At 36.1% G+C, this 27,602-nt stretch overlaps 1 protein-coding gene across 7 annotated transcripts; it reads left to right on the top strand.

The window, feature by feature from the left end:
* The first annotated feature begins 219 nt into the window (after positions 1–219).
* LOC100368283 (calbindin-32) lies at positions 220–27,602 on the top strand. 7 transcript variants are annotated; one of them, XM_085499969.1, is made up of 13 exons: positions 220–518; positions 710–783; positions 18,251–18,340; positions 18,834–18,920; positions 19,330–19,386; positions 19,661–19,738; positions 19,900–19,955; positions 20,069–20,108; positions 20,502–20,519; positions 21,081–21,104; positions 21,476–21,532; positions 24,138–24,209; positions 25,691–26,417. In XM_085499969.1, exons 1-13 carry the CDS (start codon positions 410–412, stop codon positions 25,826–25,828), a joined length of 900 nt encoding a protein of 299 aa, XP_085356095.1. In that variant the 5' UTR covers positions 220–409; the 3' UTR covers positions 25,829–26,417. The 7 variants fall into 7 exon arrangements, with proteins under 7 accessions (XP_085356095.1, XP_085356092.1, XP_085356093.1 ...); XM_085499966.1 differs by having other exon boundaries at positions 20,069–20,107; positions 20,498–20,519; XM_085499967.1 differs by lacking the exon at positions 25,691–26,417 and adding an exon at positions 25,250–25,559 and having other exon boundaries at positions 20,069–20,107; positions 20,498–20,519.

The following is a 27,602-nucleotide window of genomic DNA, read 5'->3' on the forward strand; positions in this document are numbered from 1 at the left end:
AAATAAATAAATAAATAAATAAATATATAAATAAATAAATAAATCAATCAATAAAATAAATGAAAATAAATAAATAAATAAATAATCTTGTTGATAGTTTACATCGTCAAATGCCGCGTGTTCTATTTTGTTTGCGTTTACACCTGTCAGCCGCTCATCCGGGGAATATCGTTTTTTTTTTGGCGGAGATACACGCATGCGCAAGCCCACCTTTGTGCTCTCTGCTCCAAAGCAAATGACATAAATGTGAGATATTCCATCTCGCTAAGGTACACGGACTGCTGTATCGGCGACTGCGAGGACGCATTTTAGCTCTGTCTCTCTACATACAAACGCACCGGTGTGTATCATCCCAGACAATCTGTTTTCGTCGGAGTTTAATAAACACAGCAGAAACAAAATCGACATTATGGCAACGCAAGCAGAACGCGGCACAAATTTTATGGCGAAATTCCGCAACTTGAAAAAACTGACTGCTCATGATTTCATGACGGTATGGGATCACTATGATATGGATGGTGAGTAGCTTTTCATTTCATTTTTAACATTTTTTTAATGATTATATGCCACGTTAGTGTAATTTACATTACAAACGTACACAGTGCGTTATGATAAGTAGCATACGATTAATAGTATTTTTAGATATAGCGATAATCACTTTATCATTCTGTGCTCGTATTATTGTCGTTTTCTCTTCCACATAATTTAGGCAATGGTTACATCGAGGACGGAGAGTTAGATGCGTTCTTTAGAGAGCTGATACAGACATCCGGGGGTCCAGAGGTAAGCAATACATCCCATCACTCCATCTTTTTATTCACACCCTTTATGTAGATATATGTAAAATGCTAACAATCGGAACGTGAAAAGCCCTCTATTTGATGTAGCTTGGGGGAGATGGGAATCGAATAATGAACAAATCGTCGTATATATGGAAGCCTCATGAGTTGATATTCGGGTTACCTAATAGTCCCACTGGCCTTCAGAAGGTTGAACTCACACGCCCACGTTGATTTGCAAAAATAACAAAAATTACCTTAATGTAATACTGATAAAAATTAAATTATTAGGCGTATATAGTTCATATCTATGTAAAAACTCTACCTAAATGTCTAATTACAAACCTGTATTTCAACGCTTTAGGTCAGACAACTTCATTTTAGTATTAATTTTGTTCAGATATCGACCAATCAATACCAATTCATTATTCAGTTCGATGCAATGCATTAATTACATGATAGCACGGCATTGTTATATTTTCCCAAACTGGAATCAAATCCAGGGATGTTTTTTTTACATGGCATTACCACGTTCCGAGGGTATGCCTGAAATTGTAGTTCTATTACATTACTAAACGTAACGCTAAACCACAGCCGTTAGTAATCACTGCCCCCCCCCCCGATACGTAGTTTTCTAATTTAAAAAAAGACAACCCGTAATATAAAAAGAATGCAAAATACGCCAAAATATAATGTGCGGGCAATGTGTTTGTACCGGACTCATGTATTCGCCGCCACCATCTGTTGCATTGTTAGCAAATCCTAGTAAATATACCATTAATATGGCGAATTGCTTGTTACTGTTAAATATCAGCATTTTACCATTCTACTCTCACCGAAAAATCGCCCATAATCTACATAATGTACATTTATGTGTTTAAAATGCGATACAATTAAATTTAGTTACATGGTTGTACATGCACAGTTCGCTTTGCATCACAGCAGTCGCTGTTTTTTGTTTGTCTTTTACACTATTGTTATTTTTTTCCATTTTCTGTTTGTATTTAATAAGCTACGTGGCGGTAGATATCGATTCAATTTAAGGGCGGCAATAATATCAAGCCAATAAACTGCATACGTACGTCTTTCACAGACTGATACCTTATCATCGCCCTCGTGATTCGTTATGTGATATTAAATGTATAACATTGTTTCGGCAAATGGCACAGTGAAAATACCGTGAGATTACAGGACTGCGCATGTGCATAACCCCACCCAATTAGTGTGAACCACGATCGCTCTATTCGATTGTCAACCATGTATGCGCCACAATTCCGTCTATGTCAAACAAATGTATGGTCTTTTATCTCTGTGTCGTCTTTTTATTGACGTGTGCCAGATAAATGCCAAGTTCAAATAACGAAATTAAGGACTAAAGGGATTATTTCGCGTAATTATCTTGAGAACACAATCACCTACAATTATGTAGCCACTATGTTCAAATTGCCTTTTTCGATGACTTTCGCAGCAAAGTAATGGTTGTCATTTCTCATCTGCCTGAATGGTTATCTAGTCAGCCTCGTCCGAGGGCTATTTGTTATACTCATCATGTTTCTATGTGAGCACTGACCGGGAGGATTAAAGGGGTGAACCCAGCGTGCAACCCACCTAAGACCTTTGTTGCCCATACATATATATCACATAATGCAAATCGGCAATGACATCATTGTAAATACGGGTTCTCTAACGAGAAATGTTGCAGTTTTAATGACTTAGGGACATTTTTAACTGAGGCTCAGCCAAAGTCAATAATTTCGCCGAGGGTCATAACAAATAAATAATTTATCTGCCTTCTATTATTTATCAGTACGGGTATATATCATTTACGCCACCATAATATATCAAGGGTATATATTATTCCACCCACCATCCAGTACTACCCGTAATCTATATTCCAGATAAAACGTGTGAGCAAAATGCTAGATGAATTCTCCATGGATTCCATGACAGTTTGAGGCCTTGAGAGAGGTCCGCAACTCCCCACGGGCAAAACATTGACGACGTATACATGCCACCATTTCTGTACAGTATTAATAATAGATACGTGGAATTTAGCCAAGTTATATAGACTAATATACTGAGATAAAAGAATACCTGGAGACATGTTGCTCGTTTAGAATTTATATTAACGTTCGGGTGAAGATAACGCGTTGTTATGGCAACGGGAGTAGAAGTAGTATCATTGTATTTTGACAATTTTCCGAAAAGCCAAGGCCAGTCACGAATCACGTACGCGTTTTCTTCTTTTTTTGAGTGTTTCCTTTACTATGTATAATGTTTGATATATATGTTCTCGCCTGGGCACAGAAGTAATCACGCGATCAATTGATGTCTAGGCAGAGGTAGAATAGGTTCTAGCGATTTTTTTGTTTTCCTATTGCATCAAGTTTCATATTGTAAAACCAACTTTTTAATGTCATGTATCGACACAGTGCCAAATTGAGTGCATGTAATTATTATTCATATCAGGTTTTATTGAAAATGGAATGTTTCAATCTCATCATTAATTATTCACTGTCCTGTCATAAATTAACTTCTTATCTGGTTATTTTATCACCATCTACTCTGAGGCCATATACCACACCATATTAGCGACCGGGGATGTTTTTAAATACATCGCGCGCTGACTTTTGTGTTTGAATATAACACAAGGGAAGTATAATTTAGCTGCAAATAGTATTGTGTATGCATTACATATTTCATGAATCACGAATCAAGTGGCTCCTTGATAAAGAATGTCTTTTGAGGTCTTGTGAAATTGTTCTTTTTAGTAGGTCAGAGGTTATCCGGATAAAACTAATCTCGTTGTAACCTTACATTCAAACATTAAGATTTGCAATGATGTTGAATATTTATGTCTGCAATTGCACCAAAATACTGATAACGATTTCAAGACGGAATTAAGGATCTCTGATAAATACCCCCCCCCCCGCCGCGAATTCCTGATTATGACAAACTTAAAAATCATCTCTCTATTTTCTTGGGGATTATCAATGCCGCTGAGTATAAATGAATGAATATTTAATGAGCACATTGTATTGTGAGACTTCATAATCTATACTCGCTATTGAATTATTAAGTATGGACAACTCTATGGTAACATTGTAGCTGTATTTCCCAAGGAGATGAAAGTATGCATATATTATGGGAGTGTCTTCGCTCTTGGGATCAATCACATGGTTGTTAAAACCAACAATTGGCATAAAATTAGGATGTCTGTTACACTGTTTACAATCAGTGTAAAAACAAGTATTTGCCGGGGTAAATTATCCAACATTGTTATTGTTACACTTACCCACAGGCGTGGATCCATCTCCCTGGGGTAGTGTAGTGGAGTACTTAGTGAGATTAAAAATCGATAGAAACGGGGATATAATTATATGACAAAACCCACGTCAAAGCGTTCTGAAATATGTTCCGATAACGTTGTTTGGTATGACGGTCGTTAGGTTTCATTTACGCTTTACTGATGTTCACCGGTGTCAATTATATCGTGCGCCTATACAAGGAATAAGTAAATTGTATTAGTAATGAAATGTGGACAGTGATATGTGACGTTGTAATGAATCATGATATCACACTAAGAATTGCAGCGATATAACTTCGATTATTCCCACGACCTTCACTGACTTGATCAATAATGTTTAATACAGCCCCCATGTTGAAAGAAATTGCCTTACATTTGTCACAGAATCGTGAGAAAAACTAAATAAGTTTGACAACTTCTTTTAATTTGCGGAATTGGTTATGCTGTTATCAGCAATTTCACTATATCATCTCATTATGGACAAAATAATAAAATAAAATGATCGGTGCTAGACAAAGGGATTTTTAAAAGCTTTCAATTACATACGCACAATATCTGTAAAATTACAACTAGAGTAAACCGACTCTAAACAGCTTACTTAAATATAAATATACAACGCCTTGATGCCAGAGAAAAAAAAGAGTACAATCCTTACCAGCACCTTTTTTATTTTACCTATAAATAGTTCTTCTCACCGCAGTGGAATTGATTGTACATTTTTTTCGCCCTAATATTGTGTGATGATGTTCATTACAATCTGATGTTGTTTTCCTTGTTTTAATATTTGACAGTATGATGTAAAGATAATATATGCTGCAGACTAACAATTGTTTTGCATGATCATTTTTTATTCTTGTTTGAGTAAATATAATAAAGACAAATATGTCTAATAGTGACACTTTTCCTTTCAACTCAATCTTTGAAACGTAGTATATTGTTATTTTTTAAATCAACTACTATGTAATACGTACAACCGACTACCGGTTCGTTTGCTCTGTCTGATATTTGCATTCAACCTAGGCAGCACCAAATCGTAAATGTGAACTCTGTATGCCGGACGTTGTGTGATGAGTGGGAGAAATTGAATTTTACCTGAGAACGCCATGTGGACGGCGTTTAGTAACTATGCATTAAATTTAATTTCTCGTGACTAGTTTCGCTCTCCATACAAATATTGTCTCGACCAAATATCTCAGTAGTAGTCAAAAATCACATATACCGGTGTATTGAATTTGTCAACACGTACACATTGGGACTCAATTAGGAGCCGGTAATTAGAACGTGTCCTAATTATTGATTCACCCTAGAAATTGGTTTCACGAGCGATACAATGACACTACTGCCACGTGTTTTGTAAATTATAGATTGCATTAAGCTCCATCATTCGCACTTAACTCTCAATCATTGATTTGCTTTATTGAAAGCATGTGGAAACAAACATTTAAGGCCTGAGTGGACTTCGCTTGATTTTTTTTCCCACAAATTCTTTAATGATATTAAACAATTACAGAAAAAAACCCTGAGAATTGAAACACAAACTGAATGGATTACCATGGCAATTTATCAATGGGTCTCTGTATACAGTTTTTCTGAAGAAGTCTGTGATAATAGAACACATTGACAGTGTACAAATGAGTTTCAATAACTGATCAAGGTAGCAAAATTGCTTAATTGAAGTCGAAATGGAATTTTCAGGAGAGTTGAGCTCAAAGATGATTTGAAAGCCTTTTAAAGATACGAGACTATATTCACATGTCGATTATTCTCATTGGCCAATTAAATACAACCACATTTTCAAGTTGTAATCTCTGTGCGTAATAGTCTATCGACATACATCTGAACTTCTACAGCAAAATCTAAACGTTGGTTGATACAAACATACGTATCCACGGAAAACGATGTTTCAAATCTTTGCATTGTATTTAATATTCACGGAGATTGTTAGTACTAATAGTAATAAAATAGGTTTAGAACTGATCAGTTTCCGTTCGATTGTAGTGCTGGAACCGACGAGAGAATGCAAAGGTACTGTGGCCATACTGTAGTAGCAATTCCACGATCCATGATATCAACCAGCTGTAAAGCAGCACATTCGTGTTATCGTTATTATAATATTGGTTGTTAAACTGTCAATGCCAGACATACTTACTGCTCCCGGTTACTCACATAACAACATTTGGATGTGAGTAGACAATATAAACACTAGACTACAGCAGACGTAACCCCTCGCAGGTTATAGATCGTTTTCTTTCAAACGATCTTTTCTTAGCAAGCGACACTGCTAACAAAATGAAAATACATCAAGAAAATTGGTGGTTTCAATTTTATCACACGTTGCAGTGAACGACAGTACTCCCAAATTATACGCATTTGAAAATAACATTTAGATATTCAGCTGTCAAAAGTGTAACCTGCTACAAATGAGTACATTGTGTAGCAGACGACATAAGTCATATAATAGAAACATTTGAAGAGGGATGTTATGTGTTTGCATATGTGGGATGTCGCAATTTCATTACAGATTGGAGCAGACGACATTACTTCTGAATATAACCATTTTAACTATTTATTTATCAGACGAATATTTGTATACGTTATCTTCAATTTGTAGCAGACTACATTTCTACAGATTATACTGATGTGAAGTGGCATTTTAGCGGGCATATTTGCTACAGTAAAAACATTACAAAATACTGCAGCGAACGACATTACTCAAAGGATACATTTTTACAAGGAAGACGACGGGACTCTAGCAATCTAATTAATCGAAGTGATATCTGTTAAAATATATTTTACTTCTTCAATACAGACAAACATCGCTGATAGAATATTTCACTTGAGAACATGTTAACCGTCAAAGCAATTTTCCATACAATTGCACTACAGTCATCAGCTGCCGGGTTTAATCTCTATCAATTGTGAATAAAATCGATCATTTAGACTAAATGCTACATTACTGTTTAGTGTTGAAGCCATTGTACTAGTTGTTTAATCCATGATAGAGACATGTTGTCAGATACTCTAAAATATGACACTTGAACAAATAAATGATGTATTAACTTTTATTAAATTCCATTGCTGTTTTACGTGATATTATCAAAGGTAAAAATATACAACATGACAACTATAATTGTTTTTGAATACCACTTCAGGGCTTAATGTGACGTATTTTAAATAAAACAATCTTTATGAGTAACAGTTGTGAACGAATATTAATATTACAGTAGATGAAAACTCGTACACGTGAGAATTCTTGCGAGAATCGGGCGTGTCTGTTTGAATATATGATGTGCAGATTCAGATTTTGCCAGGTTGGCATGATGCTACTATCACGTTGGCACGAATCCAGTATCGATTGTCGCCATATGTATGTATGTGTAGTAAATTGTCGAGATATAAACGCCAGTAGCAATGTGTCTGAAGTCTGAAGAATTGTAATAGACATACGAAAGAAAAATCGATTCCGAGATTGTGATATACAGTCCCATAATAGAGTAGGTCACGTGATTCCCTTTCGATGCGTAGGTGTTGGAAAAGTGGGAACTGTCACGAAAGTCAGCTTCTTCCATGTGTAATTATAACATTCTCATCATTTTATATAGCATTTACTTCTTATATTTCATCCGATATAGTGGGTGACTTATTTATTATTAATATTATTCGATGTAAACTTTCATTAGGGACTTCCCTGTAGGCATCATGAATGCATGCATAATGTGATGTCGTGTTTCCATTGCTGGAAATAATCCACATTTAGTGATCTCAAACATTAATTTCCCATGGCGACTTAAAATTACTCTCAGTTTCCGCAAACTGATCCTGAAAATGAAAGTGAAAGAAACAAACAATCAATCTCATTTCGTCAGTCAAATTTCCTCCAAGATTTTGCGACTGAGATAATTGATTATATTTAATATGTGTATCATCTTTTATATTGAAGTATACTAATCAAACGGATTGTGTATGTGCACATTACGCATGCTCTAATTTAATAACTCATTAATTGGGTATAAATTCTCAGTCGTTGGTTGATATTTGCAAAACGTTTGCGCGTAATTGTAGAGAGTAATGGCCTCACATGATTTACCAAATTCGCATGTAACGACGTCGACATCGGGAGACACGGTCCTCATTAGGTGTTATGCTTGGATAAGCGCAGTACACTAATCAAGGTTCAGTATGGAAGATTAAACATACACGACCGGTGTACAAGCACAGTCTAGAGATGGTGTAGTCGATCGTGGCCCTCCATGGATATATAACTGACCGACCTGAACGCAATACAATAAAAGGACTGCTACATCGCATTACTAGTACATTTGTTTGGTATGAATTCGATCGTCTAAAGTATATACCAAAAATTAATGTTTTTCCGACGATATTATTTACCAAGTCATCGTAAGGACTGTGAACATAACAATGCCTAGCTACGAGGTTTTGCAATGTCTCGTGTACACACTATTGTGTATTGCGTGACAACACAGGCAGAACACGATCGTTCATGTATTTGCTTTATATGGCAATCGCATGTCTCTCTGTATACACGAGTGAACCAATTGGGTAGGATAATCGACATCACGTGTCCGATAAGCCAATAAACATTCTCCTCGAGTCATAAAACTGAACTACAGTTTCCTTTTGTTCAGGGTTCAATTTTTCTGAATATTTTACTAGCTACTATCCATAGTTCTCGAATGAAACGGGTTCATAAAAAAATCATTGCGTTTTGTTATTACTCTTTTTTGTTTATTCTTTAATATATTCTCAAACAAATAAAGGTCACACGTGATCATCGTCGGCCAATCTGGGTCTTCCATTTTTCATTTTTTATTTCTTTATCTAGCAATAGAATCCCTTGAGACGTCTAAGTGTGTTAAGTCTTATTATGAATAACCTATTGTAATTTAATCGATATAGAAATGGGCGTGGTCAGTGACTTATAATATAATATAATATAATAAAATATAATAAAATATAATAAAATATAATATAATATAATTTAATATGAATCCTTTCATTTAATCGTTAAACCAACATTAACGTAAGCCATGTTTGATAGTGCTCAACTCAGTTCACGTATTTTAACAAATACCAGAAAACCCACGTGATGTCACAACTTAATTGTGCATATGATATGTGTTTTCAGTCGGTAAGCGAGTAAGCGTGAAGCTATCTAATCAAATAGTTCTATGGTCTTGTAGTTTTTTTTTTCGTTCGGTATATGATGCTTACACAATAGGTTTACGTCGACAATTGTTGGCACCTCGTATGAATGTCAGACATGCCAGGACGAAAACGGACATTTACATTTTTTGGTTCTATTGTGTAAGCACTATTTAGGCTAGCTGTAAAAAAAACACTCTAATAAATACAATAAATTTAACAATGTAACGTGTATTTAGGCTAATCAGTCATGGTTAGGGGCATAGCTTCATCATATACTTATATAGTCTAAGGTAACAATACATAATTAATGGATAAGTGTACTGTTTCTTTGAAATAAACTCGCTATCGGGTTGTATGAGTTAATTGCAATATTTATGGTAAATCGTCTTATTTTCTCTTGTTGCAATTTTATACCATAATATCACAATAAACACACTCAATACGTATAGTCGGGCAATTATGCTCTCAATCTTATTGATTAATCTTTTTTTAATGTTTGTCTGAATTATTTTCCATCTCGTATAGGTTATGCTTGTGAATGAGGAGTAGAGAGATATGTACTGTGGAAACATGTAGCGCTTGTTGATCTCTCTGACAGATATCTTAGTAAGAGAGACATATCACTGTTGAAATTGTGTTTTCTACCGCGTATTGTCGGTGATACAGTTGATGTGTTGATTCCGGCACGGTGTGTATACTCAACCACACTGTGTGATATGCCGTCCTTGTAAAGCTGCATACTGACATGGCAATGACAGTTAGAAAAACACGCGTATTCAAACCTCAGGTGTATCCGGAAAGGAAGCTGTCTGTAACATTGCATTAAATATAGGAAAACAGGTGTCTTCTATTTGACAATGTAAAAAAAAACTGAAATACTAACAATGACTTTGATATTAGCTAATCATAAATGGTGTATTTTATTTTGTTTTATATAAATATCAGGCGACAAATCAAGTAAGAGTTTACACAGTGAAATAATTTAGCATTCTAGTCACGTTTTTGAAGTGCGGCTGTGTTCTGCGCGGTGTTCATTGCATTCCTAATAACCCCACTTAGGCCCACAGCTGTACAGTGCAGGTCGTTTAACCAGAGAATAAAAAGCAGAAATTGTATTTAATGATAAAATGGTCCCATTTACAATTGGTTGCTTCTTTCTTATCTCTGTGGTGGAACGACTATACTTTACTCATTGAAAATCTGAAATACATTTCTTTTATATCAGTGAAAAGAAAATCTGATAATAATTGTGACTAGCTTGAAATAACTTACATTATCTCAGTTCTTACCTGCTGTGCCTTACTTTCCTATCTTCTGTGCATAAAATAACTCGTCTCATTGCAATATACATGTATAAATATACAAACAGAATTTTCGCAATTTCTGTAATTGAATATTTTTAAATTATGTTTCGGCAAGGACACTATGCATGCTAATAAAGTTATAGTGAGAGAGTGAGTGAGCACAGTCACATACATTAACTTGTAAAAATAATACTTTAAGAGCATATAGACAGCGACTCATTTTGGCTTTAAAGACAAACGACCACAGGTGCAACGTCAGTTCCATTGATTAAGCAGTCAAGTCACATCCGTACTCTGTTTATTATTCAGCGAAGGTTGGAGATGATTTTATAGTGTGTCATTGTCATTGTAACTGACTACTTAAACCCACCTGCCCGCACTCTGATATTATCGAAGACCAAATACCACATTATAATTTTTAGAAAAAAAAATATTTGCAAATTATGCGATGTTATATACATTTCACAAATTATGCGATGTTATATACATTTCACAAATTATGCGATGTTATATACATTTCACAATTATGCGATGTTATATACATTTCACAAATTATGCGATGTTATATACATTTCACAAATTATGCGATGTTATATACATTTCACACGAAAACGAAACTTCTCAGTAAATTTGTTAGAAGTAGTTAGTATGATGTGACTTTCTAATTAATAAAGACAGGAAAAAGTTAATACAATTTATTTCCATCGTAAGAAAAAAAAGCAGACGATCTGTGCCCTGAACAAAACCATGATTGACTATACTTATCGTATATTCATGAATATGTAAATCATGAATATGTAAATATGCAAGTACGGGCATTATGGATGCATATTAGAGTATGTCAAAGAATGTTTCGGGTACAGTGGCGGCGGCACAGGGTAGGGCAGGGGTGGCTATCGAAAAAAATGTTGGGGGTCGTCGCCCCTCCCAAAACAACCTGAAACCCTATGTGTCAACAAAATTTGCCACTCAAAATGCTGGAAATAGCGTTTCAAAAATGTTAAGGGGAGCATGACCCGGACCCCTTAGTGAAGTCGCGTCTTCGGTGCGAGGTTGGTGAGCAGATCAAAATGTAATGATGGACGAAACGGAGATTGTCACACAACTAAAATGAAAAACATCGCCACAATCTCGTATAAGAAGTGAAAATGTTTAATATACAGAAGAGTAAGCTGATAACGCGAAAATTAGAATTGTGAATCCATACGTAATATTGTCTGAGGCTTAGAGTGTGTTTTAGTTATTATAGCAAATTGAAGACCGTATATTTCAATAAACACATTGACTCGATGCGTCATATTCAGAGGTTTCGGCGTCTGAAAAGATCCAATTGTTATTGTCTTCATACATACTTATGAAGGTTTGAAGTATAAAACATACTTGAAATTCTGTTGAAAGCCAATTTTGGTGAATATGGCTCAAGCATGCTATTAGTTGATGTTCGCGATTGCCGTGATTTCAACACATCTGTAAGAAATTAGAAACTCGTGTTTCTCACGCGGTTACTCTCTGTAATAACCGCTATTCTCCGATGTCTCAAGTCTAGTGTGCCGTCAGCACTATCACATCCGTGTCTGTTGTTCAGTTTTGCTAGACATTTACCTTCGACCCCCACCCCGGCTTTCAGTAACGAGCGTGATTCACCCAAATCCTAGTTTTGTTTCTTTTAATCCTTCCAATTTGCGGTATGCCCCCTGTGCTTGTTTTAACCACGTGACCAATTACAAAGCGGACAATTGTTATCCAATAGATCGTGTACTTCGATTTTTGCAAATTTGAACCTTTCTTTTTATTTTTCGGTTGTCTGTTGCCTGTCGGCATTTATTTTCAATTTACATTCGAGGCATTTGTTATGTCGTCAACATCAAGATAACATGTTTACGAAGTAATGCTTCACCTTAATTATAAATAAATAAGAAAAGGGCGATCCTACTTGATTAAAAATTAAATTAACATCCGATGATTGAGATAAACCTTGTCTACATTAACTTCTAAAGTCTTAATTCGCTTTCAGATCTGTCATTCCCATGGCAACAGATAATTGCATTTCCACTGTCAAAAGTCAAAACCTGTTTTCGTTTCAGATAATTGAAGCATTGTAGGGAAGGTGGTCTTTAATAGAAATGTAGTTTTTTGTAATGCCCTTAAACGAAATGCAAACATTGTACTCCTGATGTGAAAAGATGCTATGCGTTTTTGTAAAGTAACATAAAAGGGTATGATAAATAATCTATTGCAAAAATACTTGAAAACTACTCAGTGTTTGTAAAATATGTGATTACAAAAAACAATACTGTACGCCTTAAATGAATATAGCGTGTTCTCTAAAATCACACACGCTGTGTTTAATATTTTTTACTGATGAGAATGATCTACACGATGGCGAATATTTTGAGAAAATCCCCATTACCAAATATTCCTGTCATTTTACGAAAATGCGAAGTATGAACAGATATTCGAGTGTTGATACTTACTGGCTGTCGTTTCCGATATTCGATCAGCAAATACGTAAATTTCTGATGTCACTGGTACATTTAAAAAGCAGTCTAATCAAAATTCAGCAAAATACATTAACTACACTGTTATCGTACATTTTGCTGGATTCATCCGCAGTGGTGCAATAAAACATAGTGCTGATATTTAATTATTTAACAGTAAATGTAATGACATTATAGTGAAAAGGAGGGAGGACTTATTCCGAGACAAATAATGACTAGAAATTTGTTACTCGTTACTAAAAACAATTACCGTTCAAAAAAAGCGATTGCAGTCTTGTGTTCGTAGTCAGTGTCAACGTTGTAACTCATATCATTGAAACTGTGTATGGTTTTGTTCTGTGAAGAAAGCCAACTTATTAACACAACCGGGAAATAACAGCTAACTAGATACAGGTGTAAAAAACGCCATTCGTAAATTCAATAACCTCAATCGTGCCGGAAATTAAAATGAATTTACAGGCAGTTTGAGCAAATACTTGACTTTAATGAATTTTGAATTAACCATTTTTATCTATTTATGGGTGTTTTCAACACAGCGCTTCATTGGGTCAATGCACTGCGTCATTATGTCGATACACCACATCATTGGGCAAATACGCCACGACATTTAGTCAATATACCACGATATTGCGTCGATACACCGCATCATTGGGTCAATACACCACAATATTGTGTCGATACACCACATCATTGGGTCAATACACCACGACATTTAGTCAACACACGACGATATTACGTCGATACACTGCATCATTGAGTCAATACACCACGACATTTAGTCAATACAGCACGATATTGCGTCGATACACTGCATCATTGAGTCAATACGCCACGACATTTAGTCAATATACCACGATATTGCGTCGATACACTGCATCATTCAGTCAATATACCACGACATTTAGTCAATACAGCACGATATTGCGTCGATACACTGCATCATTGAGTCAATACATCACGATATTAAGACGATACACCACGATATTGTGTTGATACACCGCATCATTGGGTCAATACACCACAATATTGTGTCGATACACCACATCATTGGGTCAATACACCACGACATTTAGTCAATATACCACGATATTGCGTCGATACACCGCATCATTGGGTCAATACACCACAATATTGTGTCGATACACCACATCATTGGATCAATACACCACGACATTTAGTCAATACACCACGATATTGTGTCGATACATCGCATCATTGAATCAATACACCGCGTTATTTGGTCAACACAATATGTGACCGCTTTTAAAACACGAATAGGCGTGTGCGTGTACTTAATCTGGGCGTGGTACAGTGGTACAGTACGTGTTCATCTCGCAACAGGGCGGGGGTTCAATTCCCAGTCGAATCAATAGTATAAACCGAAGTCTATTCTCGGCCATTAAACACAGTCTTAGCTTCAGACGAACGACGTCTTACCTAATGTGGACGATAATAACTGTTCTCGTTCTCGCTAAATACCCAGTTTAGTTTATTTTCGCAGGTTGATTGGAGGCTGATTTTTCTCATGTGAGCCCTGGTTAGTAATTGTGGTATTTGCCTGTTGATATGGTTGTAGTACACCTATGGACACATATTGAAAACGTCACTCGGTGTTCAGGTGTGACTGTTACACTTGAAACAGCACGGTTATGAGTTGACTAACGACTCATACCACGAAAACAGAAAATAAACGCACACACTGCTTCGCCTCATTACCGGTACTGTCAGTGGAACGGGCAAAATGTATACTCAAAATGTCTCTTTTTGTATGATCACCATGGTTACCCCAACCAAACCTTATGTATGAATTAGTAACCTACATGCACAGTGACACTTATTACTGATATGCAAAACAACTGGTGATTATAAATCCCTAAATAAAAACAATTGTACCAAAAATATTGTAAATGACAACAATGAAACGATAATTGATCCAAATCATGTAATAGTGAAAAACAATGTTTACACTAAAAAAAAAGAGAAAAAAAAACTTGTCACAACTGGCAATATATATATACATATTCATTTTCAGCATGTTTACTGAGCATATTGGAGTCAACCAGCGGCACACGTGATGAGAGTGATTTCACCAAGAACACCCATTAACGCCCCCTGATTAATAAGTGTATCTCACTGTACATTAAAGATATGGTCTTGCAAATTAATTTGATGTTTTGCATATTCATGAGTTACACAGATTAAATAGCCATCTATTTATTCCAATATGGTGGTTAATTTACATATTCTGAGGGCTTATGGGATTGATAAAACAATCAACTGATACAACGTATATGTGACTTCTTGGCTAATAACAATGCAGAGGAGAGAATAAACACGTACATGTAATCTTATAATTAAATTCGAAATAAATTATTTAAAAAAAATTAAATATGAATTTCACATTACATCCTGTGCAATGGTATCTACGTCATACCGATCAATGGAACGGCACTTGGTCGTAACATAAAATCCTTATTCACAAAACGCCACACATAACCGTATGTTGTATGCTGATGTTTACAATGTAATTGAAAGACAACTCAATTTCGTGTTCACATAATCATACAGGTACTAATAAAATGCTACTCATATACGAGTTATAAAGCGAGATATGGCGAAGTCAATTACGGCTTGCCGTGTCATTGTTGAGACTTCGTTCTTTTGTTCACCGCCATGGCGTGTGTTCGGGGGATCACGACATTTTAACAGCCGTGTGTTATGATCAACGGCCGCCTCATACATTACACAGTACATTGCCTAGTTCGTTGACATTTCGAATTCCAATTAATTCCAATTCACAACAAATACACATCTGGGTTTTGCATCGCGTATTAATCGATACGGGAGGGCATTAATTGTAATTAGTTATTTTAATATGCTAGCCCAGGGCTGTAAAAATAACAATAATTTAGGGAGGCCGTATTTGTGTTATGTTAGTCGTATTTCGATCGAGCACTTCTTGCGTGAGCCGATGAATACATTAATATTTAAAGTTAATTTATTCATTGTTGAATCTTATTTAAATTCGTATACTCATGGTGAAGCTATATTGTTATTGCTATGGTTTTAATACCCATTCACTACAACAATCAAGGCGCTGAAAAGCAATTATACTATTTTAACTAGAATTTAATATTACATGTGACTATATGTGAGTTTTCTGCCGATTGACAATTCTTATCATATCAACATGCAATGAACGTTAGGAATAATATTAAAAACATGCCGACTGCTAGACTTTATGTGTTTGTGGTAAATATATATATATATATATATATCTTTTTTTTTAAATTACCACTTTGTATTATATTATTAATGTTGACAACCAAACGAGATAGTCGCGTTCACTGTTCTCGTTATAAAAGTGGTGTGTTCAGCGAAGGTAAATTAACAAGTTATTTGTATAAATCATAAGAATTCCTGTCTGATAGATATGTATGTATGTATCTCTTTTCACCTTGTTCCCTTAAGAACGATAAATCTCCCGGCATGCGTGTCTAAATTGTTGATTGATGTCGACTACCGCAATCCAATAAGCCGCCTACTTGTGTTTTCAGCAGTGTCTTATCCATCAAGTGAAAATCGATAGACATGAATTCCAAATATGGAATAATTTTTCCTTTGGTGCCTGTTTTGTTGCTTTCTTAACACCTATAGATCTGTGAACCGAGATCGAAGCTTTAATATCACATGGGCCACCGCCACGCGAGGTATTTTTCCAATATATCATAATAGGTTTCCCAATTCACTCGTTCCTGCGTTATTTTTTTGTAAATCGAGGTGCAATGACACACATTGAACATATTCACTCGAATCGATGATAAAAATAATCTGATACACACGTGTTTCATTCGTATACTACATGTAATTATTGATTTTTAGACGCCGCAGAATCGCCCCATAGTTATCGAAAACAACTCGAGGAAACACCTGTTTCAATAACATTGTGTTCTTTCACTTTGTATATATTTTATGATATTTCCCTCACATTCCGTTCTATCCCCTAAAGAAATTTGATCAGCTATACAATTATATCGTGTATCGCAATGCATCCCGGTATAGAAAATGTATTATCATCTTTATCGCTCAGCCTCATCCCGGGGCAATCCTCTCACATCGTTAACATATACATCCAAATGTTCAGACGACGTGCATCATATAGTTCCCCGCCCCATTTGTCCACTTCGGTCATTGAAACACTACCCAACTACTTAGCCTGTGCAGTATTTGTATTTCAATCAAAAAAGATTTTTGAAATGAAAATCAACAAAATAACAATAAATGAATTGGGAGATGTTAACATAATAGATAAAAATATTTTGACAACCAAGTGTAATCTGACATGCCCTTACTTAACCCGTTCTGCATTTTAATTGCCCTTATCATTGTGTCAAGATGACACTTATTATAGATAAAATCAACAGAAGGCATGTATCAGAAATAAGCAGACATACATATCTTGTACATATTAGTTCTTGTTTAGACTTATTTTTTCTTGGTTCAATCGTCGTATTTAGTAGCACGGCGTTGGTGTCTAGTGAAATATGACCAGTGTTCTTGCTCTTTCGTAGTGCAGTCTTCGATAGTTGATGTTGCAGTAACACGGACTCGTTTAAGAGCACGTCTAAACGTATATGTCAAACAAAAGATACCCCCCAACCTTTACACACGATGGGATATTAAACCGCCCGATCTGTGAATCAACCAAGTGCTCACACTAATGAGTTGGATGGATTGTTAATAAACGAACGTCACTCAAAATAAATCGATTTTCGTATGTGAGTCGATGCCACAAACCATACGCCTTCACGCACAATGCGTAAGGTAATGTAGACAATGTTTGAGGCACATCACTTGAAAAAAAAAAAAAAACGCCGGAAATATGTACACGTTGTTTGTATAATACGCACTGGACAGTATTAAATAGAAAAAAAAACATGCTGAGGAAATATGAACAAACAGAATTATATTACACGTTCGTGTCTGCTTTGTAGCGAGATTATTCAATTGAGAGATGTTCGAATGTCCGTATTCTAATTGTTTCCCCCAGTAATTCATGGTTGCTATAGCAATTGTATATAATATGCAACTATACATAAGCATTGTTTATTAATGGGTTTTCGAATTTCATCAAAATAAATTAGATTAATATAATATAATATATATATATATATATATATATTTTTTATTTTCCAGACAATTTCTGATGCTATGCTAACAGAGATGAAGAAGTGTTTTATGGAGGCGTATGACATGAATGAGGATGGAAAAATCTCTTTAACGGAAGTAAGTGTCACGTGTCAATTGAAGCAAATGAATATACAATGTATTTGCATATATCCATATCACATACATAATTATTTGTTGTTAAGTAAAACTCATATTTTAAAATGGCGGAGAGCCGAGTACACGTTTCAACACTTATATATTCACTTAATTGTGTTAATATACTAAATTAAAAAATAGGGATATTACTGTTCTTACTTTTATGACGTCGAACAGCACAGAAACGCATGCTTTCTGAATAATGCTCCATTGTGAATCTTTACCCGGTGTAGCGTGATTTTCTCACAAACTGGTTTCTCGCGAGATCAAAGCTTCAAGAGCTTTCTGCCATTTTGAGTAGTAGATATCCCCACCACAAATGTGAACTACGTGTATGAACACATTCCATAAACCAGTCTGGACACGCTTTTTTGAACTAAAACTAATTTGGACAATATGTAACAGAGTATTTTTGAATTATTTTTTCATTTTTATACTTTTATACTTTGTTCAGTTGTCAAACATCCTGCCAACCGATGAAAACTTCTTGCTACTGTTTCGCGCACAACAACCCCTACGATCAAGCGTTGAGTTTATGGAGGTAGGTGTTCATAAGTTTTCTCAAACATCACTTGACTGAGATGCATGTAGAACATGAACCAACACAGGATATGAATGAAGTCCTGCAGCGGTATTATGCAAAAGTACACAAGTACAAAGGGGAAGTAGATGAAAAAGCACGATTATTGACCTGTTGAAAACTGCTTAATTGTGTAGTTGGGGTGCCCGAGCAATGACAGAAATTTGCGTAATTACACGTGATTAACTATTCTTTTGTTGGAGTCAATATGTAGCTCTTTACAGGATAGTGTCTAATTCTTTATCCAACTCTAACACCAAACAAATCAGACCGATGTGTTAAATTACGCCTTGTACATAAGTTTCAGCCCAAATGTACGGTCTTTTGTGAATTCAACAACTTGACAATTTCACTTTCACTTGTGTTCAAGGCATGGAGAAAGTACGACACCGACAGAAGTGGCTTCATTGAATCACTTGAGCTCAAGGTAACTTTTCAAGTACAGTTGTACATATTGTTGACCCGATATAGAGTTCACTTTGTAAAGTGATCCCTGTCACCACGCAGTGCCATGCATTAACCTTATAATCTATATTTTAATATGAACACTCCGAGACAGGATTTTTTGGCGGCAATGAGGGAGGCATTACGAACATGCTAGGAACAATTTAAAATTAAGAAATAAATCCGTTCTTGGCATATTTTCGAGCTTGACAATTGGCCTACTAGTATTACTAATTAATGAATGATTTATTTTGCAGCATTTTCTGTTAGATCTTCTTACACAACAAAAAACACACGTTGAAGACAAAGAATTGGATGACTATACTAAGGCTATCGTAAGTGACATGTTTTTTTCATCCACACGCTTTCACTCGTTCACAAGGCAGTAGAAACATTCATTAGAGACAGGTATTTGTCATGGTAAGGGGTATTTTCAAAAGAAATAAAAATATAAAATACTATTATTTTATTATTATTAATTTTTATCTTTTCGTAGTTGGAACATTTTGATTCCAATAAGGATGGTAAACTGGAAATCAAGGAAATGGCAAGGTGAGCGAAATTGTTAATAATTTAAACTACATTTCACATCATTGTTTGGTTCAACAAATTGTGTCCACTTTATATGGCGTGTTTTGATGATTGTTTTTTTCACTGCTTTACAGACTTCTCCCAGTTCAAGAGAATTTTCTCATGCGATTTGAGGTAAGTGATATGAATACGAAAAATCAGTGGAGAAACAAAATGTTTCCCTTGACTGTTGAAGATGACAAGTAATGCCTAAGAATAGATAAGAAATAATAGTGATCGAAGAACACTTCCGGCTGGGGAATTATAGATAACGATTCAGAGTCTGTAAATCGAAATCAATCTTAATAATGAATGCGGATATAGTGAAGTATTTGCAAACGAACCAAATAATGGAAATACCGTAACTTACACGTGACGTCATACCGAATGCACTTATAGTTTGACAAATTCATTAAAGCATTGAATTCTGACGTCATTACTAAATTACGAACGTCACGTAAACTAGGAGAATGACTGTTATACTCATTGAGTTAATGTGGTATCAATATTCATTTTTGTATACTGGAGCTCATGGCACAAAAGCGAGTAAGAACAAGTATTTCATATTGAACCTGGATGAGTGTTGACTTCTCGGGTCACACTATGTACGCCTGCAGCCTATTGAGATATAGCATGGGCTTGACATGTCAGTAGTGTGTGACTGTCTTAGTTGCAGGAGGGCGCTAACACACATGGTAGAATTGGTGTAGTAGTGCACATAGTAGTTAGTTGGCCATTCTGGTGTGCATTGCAAAGTATATAGGCATGTGTAGTACGCCGAAAAATACAAGCATGGACTATGTTGACCAACACAATAGAAATGTTTGTTTCTGTCATTTTCTTTCACATCTCTTTGGACTGTCCACTTCTTCTTGACTTCTCGGCTACTGCCTGTGTTTTCATATAGCTCGGATGAATGTAACAACTTGGCCTTGTTATATTGTTTTTCCCTGAATGGATTAAAATGATCAGATCGTTTGAGTTACGTTTACCTCATATTTCTCAAGCTTGAGAGAATGTCATCGTTTTATTTATTTATTCTTAAACGTAATTGCATGGTTTAAATAGTTTGACTATTGAAAATGACCTATTCAAAATTACACACAGGGTTCACTGAAGCCTGGAAAAGCAGTGAGTATGCTCAATATGTAATAATCCATACAATAATATCTACGCCATTTTACTAATAATTTTGTATGTCTGTTGTACGCATGCGTCTACATTTATGTGGCTTTCTGTGTCTATTTAACTTGGCTTCCATTACTGAGTTGTGTTTGCTTTGTTCCGACGTCTTCACATTTCTTCCGTTTCTTTTACACTCTCATTTCATCTTTTCTTCTTTCTGTCACTCACTGATCTGACGTGATGTCCCCACTCACGAGTTAACGTTGACACTTCTCTAATTAAATTTTCTGGGATTGGACTTCCAATGTCAGAGTAGTCGTAACGAACGACGCATTGTGGTGACACCATCTTTGATTGGTATCTCTGATTTTCATTAGGGCAAAACCATTCTGACGAAGAAGGACTTCGATAGAGTATTCGACCACTACGATAAGGTACGTAACGACGACGACGTTGCACCAATCACATCCCACTACAGCATATGTATGCGCCAATCACATCGCACTACAGCATATGTATGCACCAATCATATCGCACTACAGCATATGTATGTACCAATCACATCGCACTACAGCACATGTATGCACCACTCACATCGCACTAGAGCATATGTATGCACCAATCACATCGCACTAGAGCATATGTATGCACCAATCACATCGCACTAGAGCATATGTATGCACCAATCACATCGCACTAGAGCATATGTATGCACCAATCACATCGCACTACAGCATATGCATGCACCAATCACATCGCACTACAGCACATGCATGCACCAATCACATCGCACTACAGCATATGTATGCACCAATCACATCGCACTACAGCACATGCATGCATCAATCACATCGCACTACAGCATATGTATGCACCAATCACATCGCACTACAGCACATGTATGCACCAATCACATCGCACTACATCACATGTATGCACCAATCATATTGCACTACAGTACATGTATGCACCAATCACATCGCACTACAGCATATCTATGCACCAATCATATCGCACTACAGCATATCTATGTACCAATCATATCGCACAACAGGATATCTATGCACCAATCATATCGCACAACAGCATATCTATGCACCAATCATATCGCACTACAGCATATGTATGCACCAATAACATCGCACTACAGCATATGTATGCACCAATCACATCGCACTACAGCATATGTATGCACCAATCACATCGCACTACAGCATATGTATGCACCAATAACATCGCACTACAGCATAGGTATGCACCAATCATATCGCACTACAGCATAGGTATGCACCAATCATATCGCACTACAGCATATCTATGCACCAATCATATCGCACTACAGCATATGTATGCACCAATCATATCGCACTACAGCATATGTATGCACCAATAACATCGCACTACAGCATATGTATGCACCAATAACATCGCACTACAGCATATGTATGCACCAATCACATTGCACTACAGCATATGTATGCACCAATCACATCGCACTACAGCATATGTATGCACCAATCATACCGCACTACAGCACATGTATGCACCAATCATACCACACTACAGCATATGTATGCACCAATCATATCGCACTACAGCATGTGTATGCACCAATCATATCGCACTACAGCATATGTATGCACCAATCATATCGCACTACAGCATATGTATGCACCAATCATATCGCACTACAGCATATGTATGCACCAATCATATCGCACTACAGCACATGTATGCACAATCATATCGCACTTCAGCATATGTATGCACCAATCATATCGCACTACAGCATATGTATGCACCAATCATACCGCACTACAGCATATGTATGCACCAATCATATTGCACTACATCATATGTATGCACCAATCATATCGCACTACAGCATATGTATGCACCAATCATATCGCACTACAGCATATGTATGCACCAATCATATCGCACTACAGCACATGCATGCACCATTGATATCGCACTACAGCATATGTATGCACCAATCATATCGCACTACAGCATATGTATGTACCAATCATATCGCACTAGAGCATATGTATGTACCAATCATATCGCACTACAGCATATGTATGCACCAATCATATCGCACTACAGCACATGTATGCACCAATCATACCGCACTTCATCACATGTATGCACCAATCACATCGCACTACAGCATATGTATGCACCAATCATATCGCACTACAGCATATGTAAGCACCAATCATACCGCACTTCAGCATATGTATGCACCAATCATATCGCACTACAGCATATGTATGCATCAATCATATCGCACTACAGCATATGTATGTACCAATCATATCGCACTACAGCATATGTATGTACCAATCATATCGCACTACAGCATATGTATGCACCAATCATATCGCACTACAGCATATGTATGCACCAATCATATCGCACTACAGCATATGTATGCACCAATCATATCGCACTACAGCATATGTAAGCACCAATCATATCGCACTACAGCATATGTATGCACCAATCATATCGCACTACAGCATATGTATGTACCAATCATATCGCACTACAGCATATGTATGCACCAATCATATCGCACTACAGCATATGTATGCACCAATCATACCGCACTTCAGCACATGTATGCACCAATCATATCGCACTACAGCATATGTATGCACCAATCATACCGCACTTCAGCACATGTATGCACCAATCATATCGCACTACAGCATATGTATGCACCAATCATATCGCACTACAGCATATGTATGCACCAATCACATCGCACTACAGCATATGTATGCACCAATCACATCGCACTACAGCATATGTATGCACCAATCACATCGCACTACAGCATATGTATGCACCAATCACATCGCACTACAGCATATGTATGCACCAATCACATCGCACTACAGCATATGTATGCACCAATCACATCGCACTACAGCATATGTATGCACCAATCACATCGCATTACTAATCTCAATCGATTATGATTTCCAAAAAGCTATATGATATATTTAGATACACTTTCTGTTCTTTTAGGACAAGAATGGGAAAATAGAGGGCGCTGAATTGGCGGGATTCTTGAAAGACTTGATGGAACACGAGGAAGAGGTAAACGCTGTTATCTTATCTCCGCTATGCATTTACTATTAAATTCTATGGTTTGTTATCAATATTTGTGGAAATTCGTTAAAAAATTTAAGTTATAACATTGCGTATAATTAATGTTTTTGAACGCAAATCATACAATTTGATTAAGTAATGTTTTTCTATGTTATCGTTGTGGGTTCATTATTATCTTGTGACGACGACTGATTCAGTCACGTGACTTGAACAAACAACGGACAATAGTCGCGACATTTATGTTGTCTTGTCCTGAAAAAAGTCGCCATGTTGCACAGTTGATATTCTTTTTTGAAACGGTGTGTTGTACTCTGCTTGATCTTAAATGCGCATGATGGGCAAATGTAGTGACTAGTGATTGACTGGCCGAATCACGTGTTATTATAGTATCCTACTTCCTTCAGATTGGCGCCAAATACCTGTGTTCAACGTCTGATGCCAGACAGTGCGTGGAGGGTTCAATCATTCTATGGCGGTCCGTCAGCCATGTCTGCGTAGTTCAGTGTCAAATAATTCGAGTATGTTCTTTAACCAAGATGCAATTTTTCTCTAATTTGACTTGATTCAGTCAAACTTTTTTATTACTACTGAGCCGTTCGATTGACAGAAAGAAAGGTTTGCGTATGCACGCTATGATGTTTCAGTTTGACCCTGGGTTCACCCACCCTCCTATTCCACGTCATCATCGCGGGAGTGTAAGCGGTTCTCAGTTAGGTGTCCACATGGCATCCAATCACACTCCCGTTTATTTGTGTGTGCTTGCAAACTGCTTATCCTATTATTTAAAAAAAATAATGGTATGTATTGCACTCCTGATCGCATGCATAAATTCACAGCAATATTATTTTTCCCCCTAAAGGTTCCTTCATTATTTTCACAATGCATCATGGTCCATTAATATCCTGCCTATGCCAAATTAACAATCATATTTAATAACATGTCTACCGCCGTTAATTGACTGTTTACCCATCCGGGTTGCATTAACCAATCTAAATCGTATCCCTCCGCAATTTCCCCTCCCATTCCAGGACCTAGATCTTCAGAACCTTGAAGACAACGTCACAGCCTTGCTAGAAATTTGTGATGTGAACAAGGATGGTACATTGCAGAAAGATGAGTTGAGAATGGTGTTGTGCGCCGGTGACCTTAGAGACGACGAATGAAATGGAAAATGGTGAACTATATGGCTACAACAACGTTACCATCGTCTGCGTGAATCGCCGGAAACGGCGCCCTACTAACCCTCGTTACCCGCAATTCCATGCTGAAATTGTTTTTCACTTTAATACTTTTTCTCTACATCTGGCGGGGAAGTAAAAATCATTATTATGAGTTTTAGACGAATGTGTGAGACTCTTTTTTTCAGCGATTTTTACACTATTTATGAGAGTACTAGTACGTACTGATGTGCCAGTGATTATAACACTATCACCTGTTCGCTTTTTTTTTGCTATATCTTCTCTTTATAGGAAATCACCGAGTCAGGTCTGGATGATTTAAAAGACAACTTACTCAAGTTATGTGACATGGACGGCGATGGACAGTTAGACAAATCCGAACTTAAAATGGTGTTGTGTCCGGCATTGGACGAATCGCAGGACAGTTGAAGGGTTGCATAATAATTATTAATCGGTTTGAAATGTCGAAGTGTAGTATTAATACTATATGTAGAGTTGAACTGTTTTACTTGCTGAGGTCTGTCCAAGTCACAAACTGGTTAGAAAATTAGTGTATACTTGGTTGAAATGTGTATTGCATATATTCAAAACTTATGCTGTCATTTCGACAGGCGATGATTCTACAACTTGTAATCTTTTCCCGCCAGTTCTTTGGACTGAAAGATGATAACAAATCACACAATGATCAAGTGACCAATTTGCTGCCATGTTTGATGAATACCGGTGACCTCGGCAGTAAGTCTTTCGACGCAACCCTTCACAAATATGCAAATTAGTTTGAACATACAATTTAAGTATGTTTATAAGATAAGATAAGATAAGCATTGTTAAGATAGCCAGTTACAAGTAGTGTCATTTGAAACGAAAATATATTTAAAAGTAGGAGATTTAATCAGAAGGGATTTTTTTAAAACTACTAACCCCAATCAATTGGCACAAACACAATTCACGTCACATTATTATTTGTGGTTTACAGCAGGATACATAAATTTAACTGTCTTTCTATCATTAATCAAAATAGTGGAGGGAATTTCAAACATTTACTACATTTTTAAGGAGTAACGAGGTTAGTGTAACGAGGGAAACATTTTTTTCATATTTACTACTTATATTGAATTTTAGGTGTAGGTCGTCAAACGTTCAATGATTTAACAACTATCTCACGTTCCTTTTATTATGAATATGTGTACGCAGCATTTGGTTCAGATTCTTGAAACACATATCTGCACTTCTTTTGGCCACAACATTTCAAATATCCGATTATTCTATTGTATTTTTTATATGTACATGTTAACACTAACGGTAGCAGATCAACCGATCGATTGTATATAAGGCAATTGTTTATAGACATTCAACTCGCTTGTAAAGATACCTCCATCATCGAAAAATGACTTTTACTGTGACCTATGTTTGAACAAATTAGGTTAACATTAATAGGATAAATGGGAATCTGCATTTGAAGTTGATTGATGTGAGCGTCTCAATAATCAAATCAAGTTGTGCAAAATCCATTATTGTAATATTCAAATATAAAAATGCCGAATAAATTGAGAGATTAAAATTACAATGTTAACGTGTATTTAGAACAAAACAATGTACCTGTATAATAGCGGCAATGATTAAAATAAATGGGGGTAATATTATGACAGAAAGTAACACAGTTTTATGGAATCATTTGTCTTTTTCTCAAACAATCGAGCGAAATTTATAATACTTGTTTCGCTTTTATTTACATATTTATTAATTTTCAAGTTCATATTTAATGATTTTTCAAGTTCATATTTTTTTCTATTTTAGTCAAAATATCAAGGTGATATTTGATGTTTTTTACTTGTACGTGTTCATTTTAGTTATGCTACCATATAGGCAGGGTTCAAAATGTGTTAAATGAGCAGTGGTATTTTTCGTCAACAATAATGCCCACATAACGCAAAAACTGTTTCACATGTCGCCGTGATAGATGACTTATACTGCCCATTCGGGTCACAAATAGTAAATCTTTTTAAATCTATTGCTTGAGCTACTAACTCAATCTTCACTGTTGAATTATTGGCTATTTATATGTACTCTATTTAACTAAGAGTTTTTTTTTCAATATTTCTACAATTTTGCTAACCAATTTTAACTTCATGCAATGTATGCTTTTTGGAATTCTGATTACATGCAATTCTCACTCTATTAAAATTTAAGAAACAAAAAAAAA

The sequence above is a fragment of the Saccoglossus kowalevskii genome, chromosome 6, assembly GCF_978046115.1.
Source record: "Saccoglossus kowalevskii chromosome 6, keSacKowa6.1, whole genome shotgun sequence".
Classification (NCBI taxonomy): domain Eukaryota; kingdom Metazoa; phylum Hemichordata; class Enteropneusta; family Harrimaniidae; genus Saccoglossus; species Saccoglossus kowalevskii.

Coding starts and splice junctions, on each gene's coding strand:
- LOC100368283 (XM_085499966.1), top strand. CDS start 410: ATGGCAACGCAAGCAGAACGCGGCACAAATTTTATGGCGAAATTCCGC. Junction 18,921..19,329: donor CAAGCGTTGAGTTTATGGAG/GTAGGTGTTCAT, acceptor CTTGTGTTCAAG/GCATGGAGAAAGTACGACAC. Junction 24,210..25,690: donor TGATGGAACACGAGGAAGAG/GTAAACGCTGTT, acceptor TTCTCTTTATAG/GAAATCACCGAGTCAGGTCT.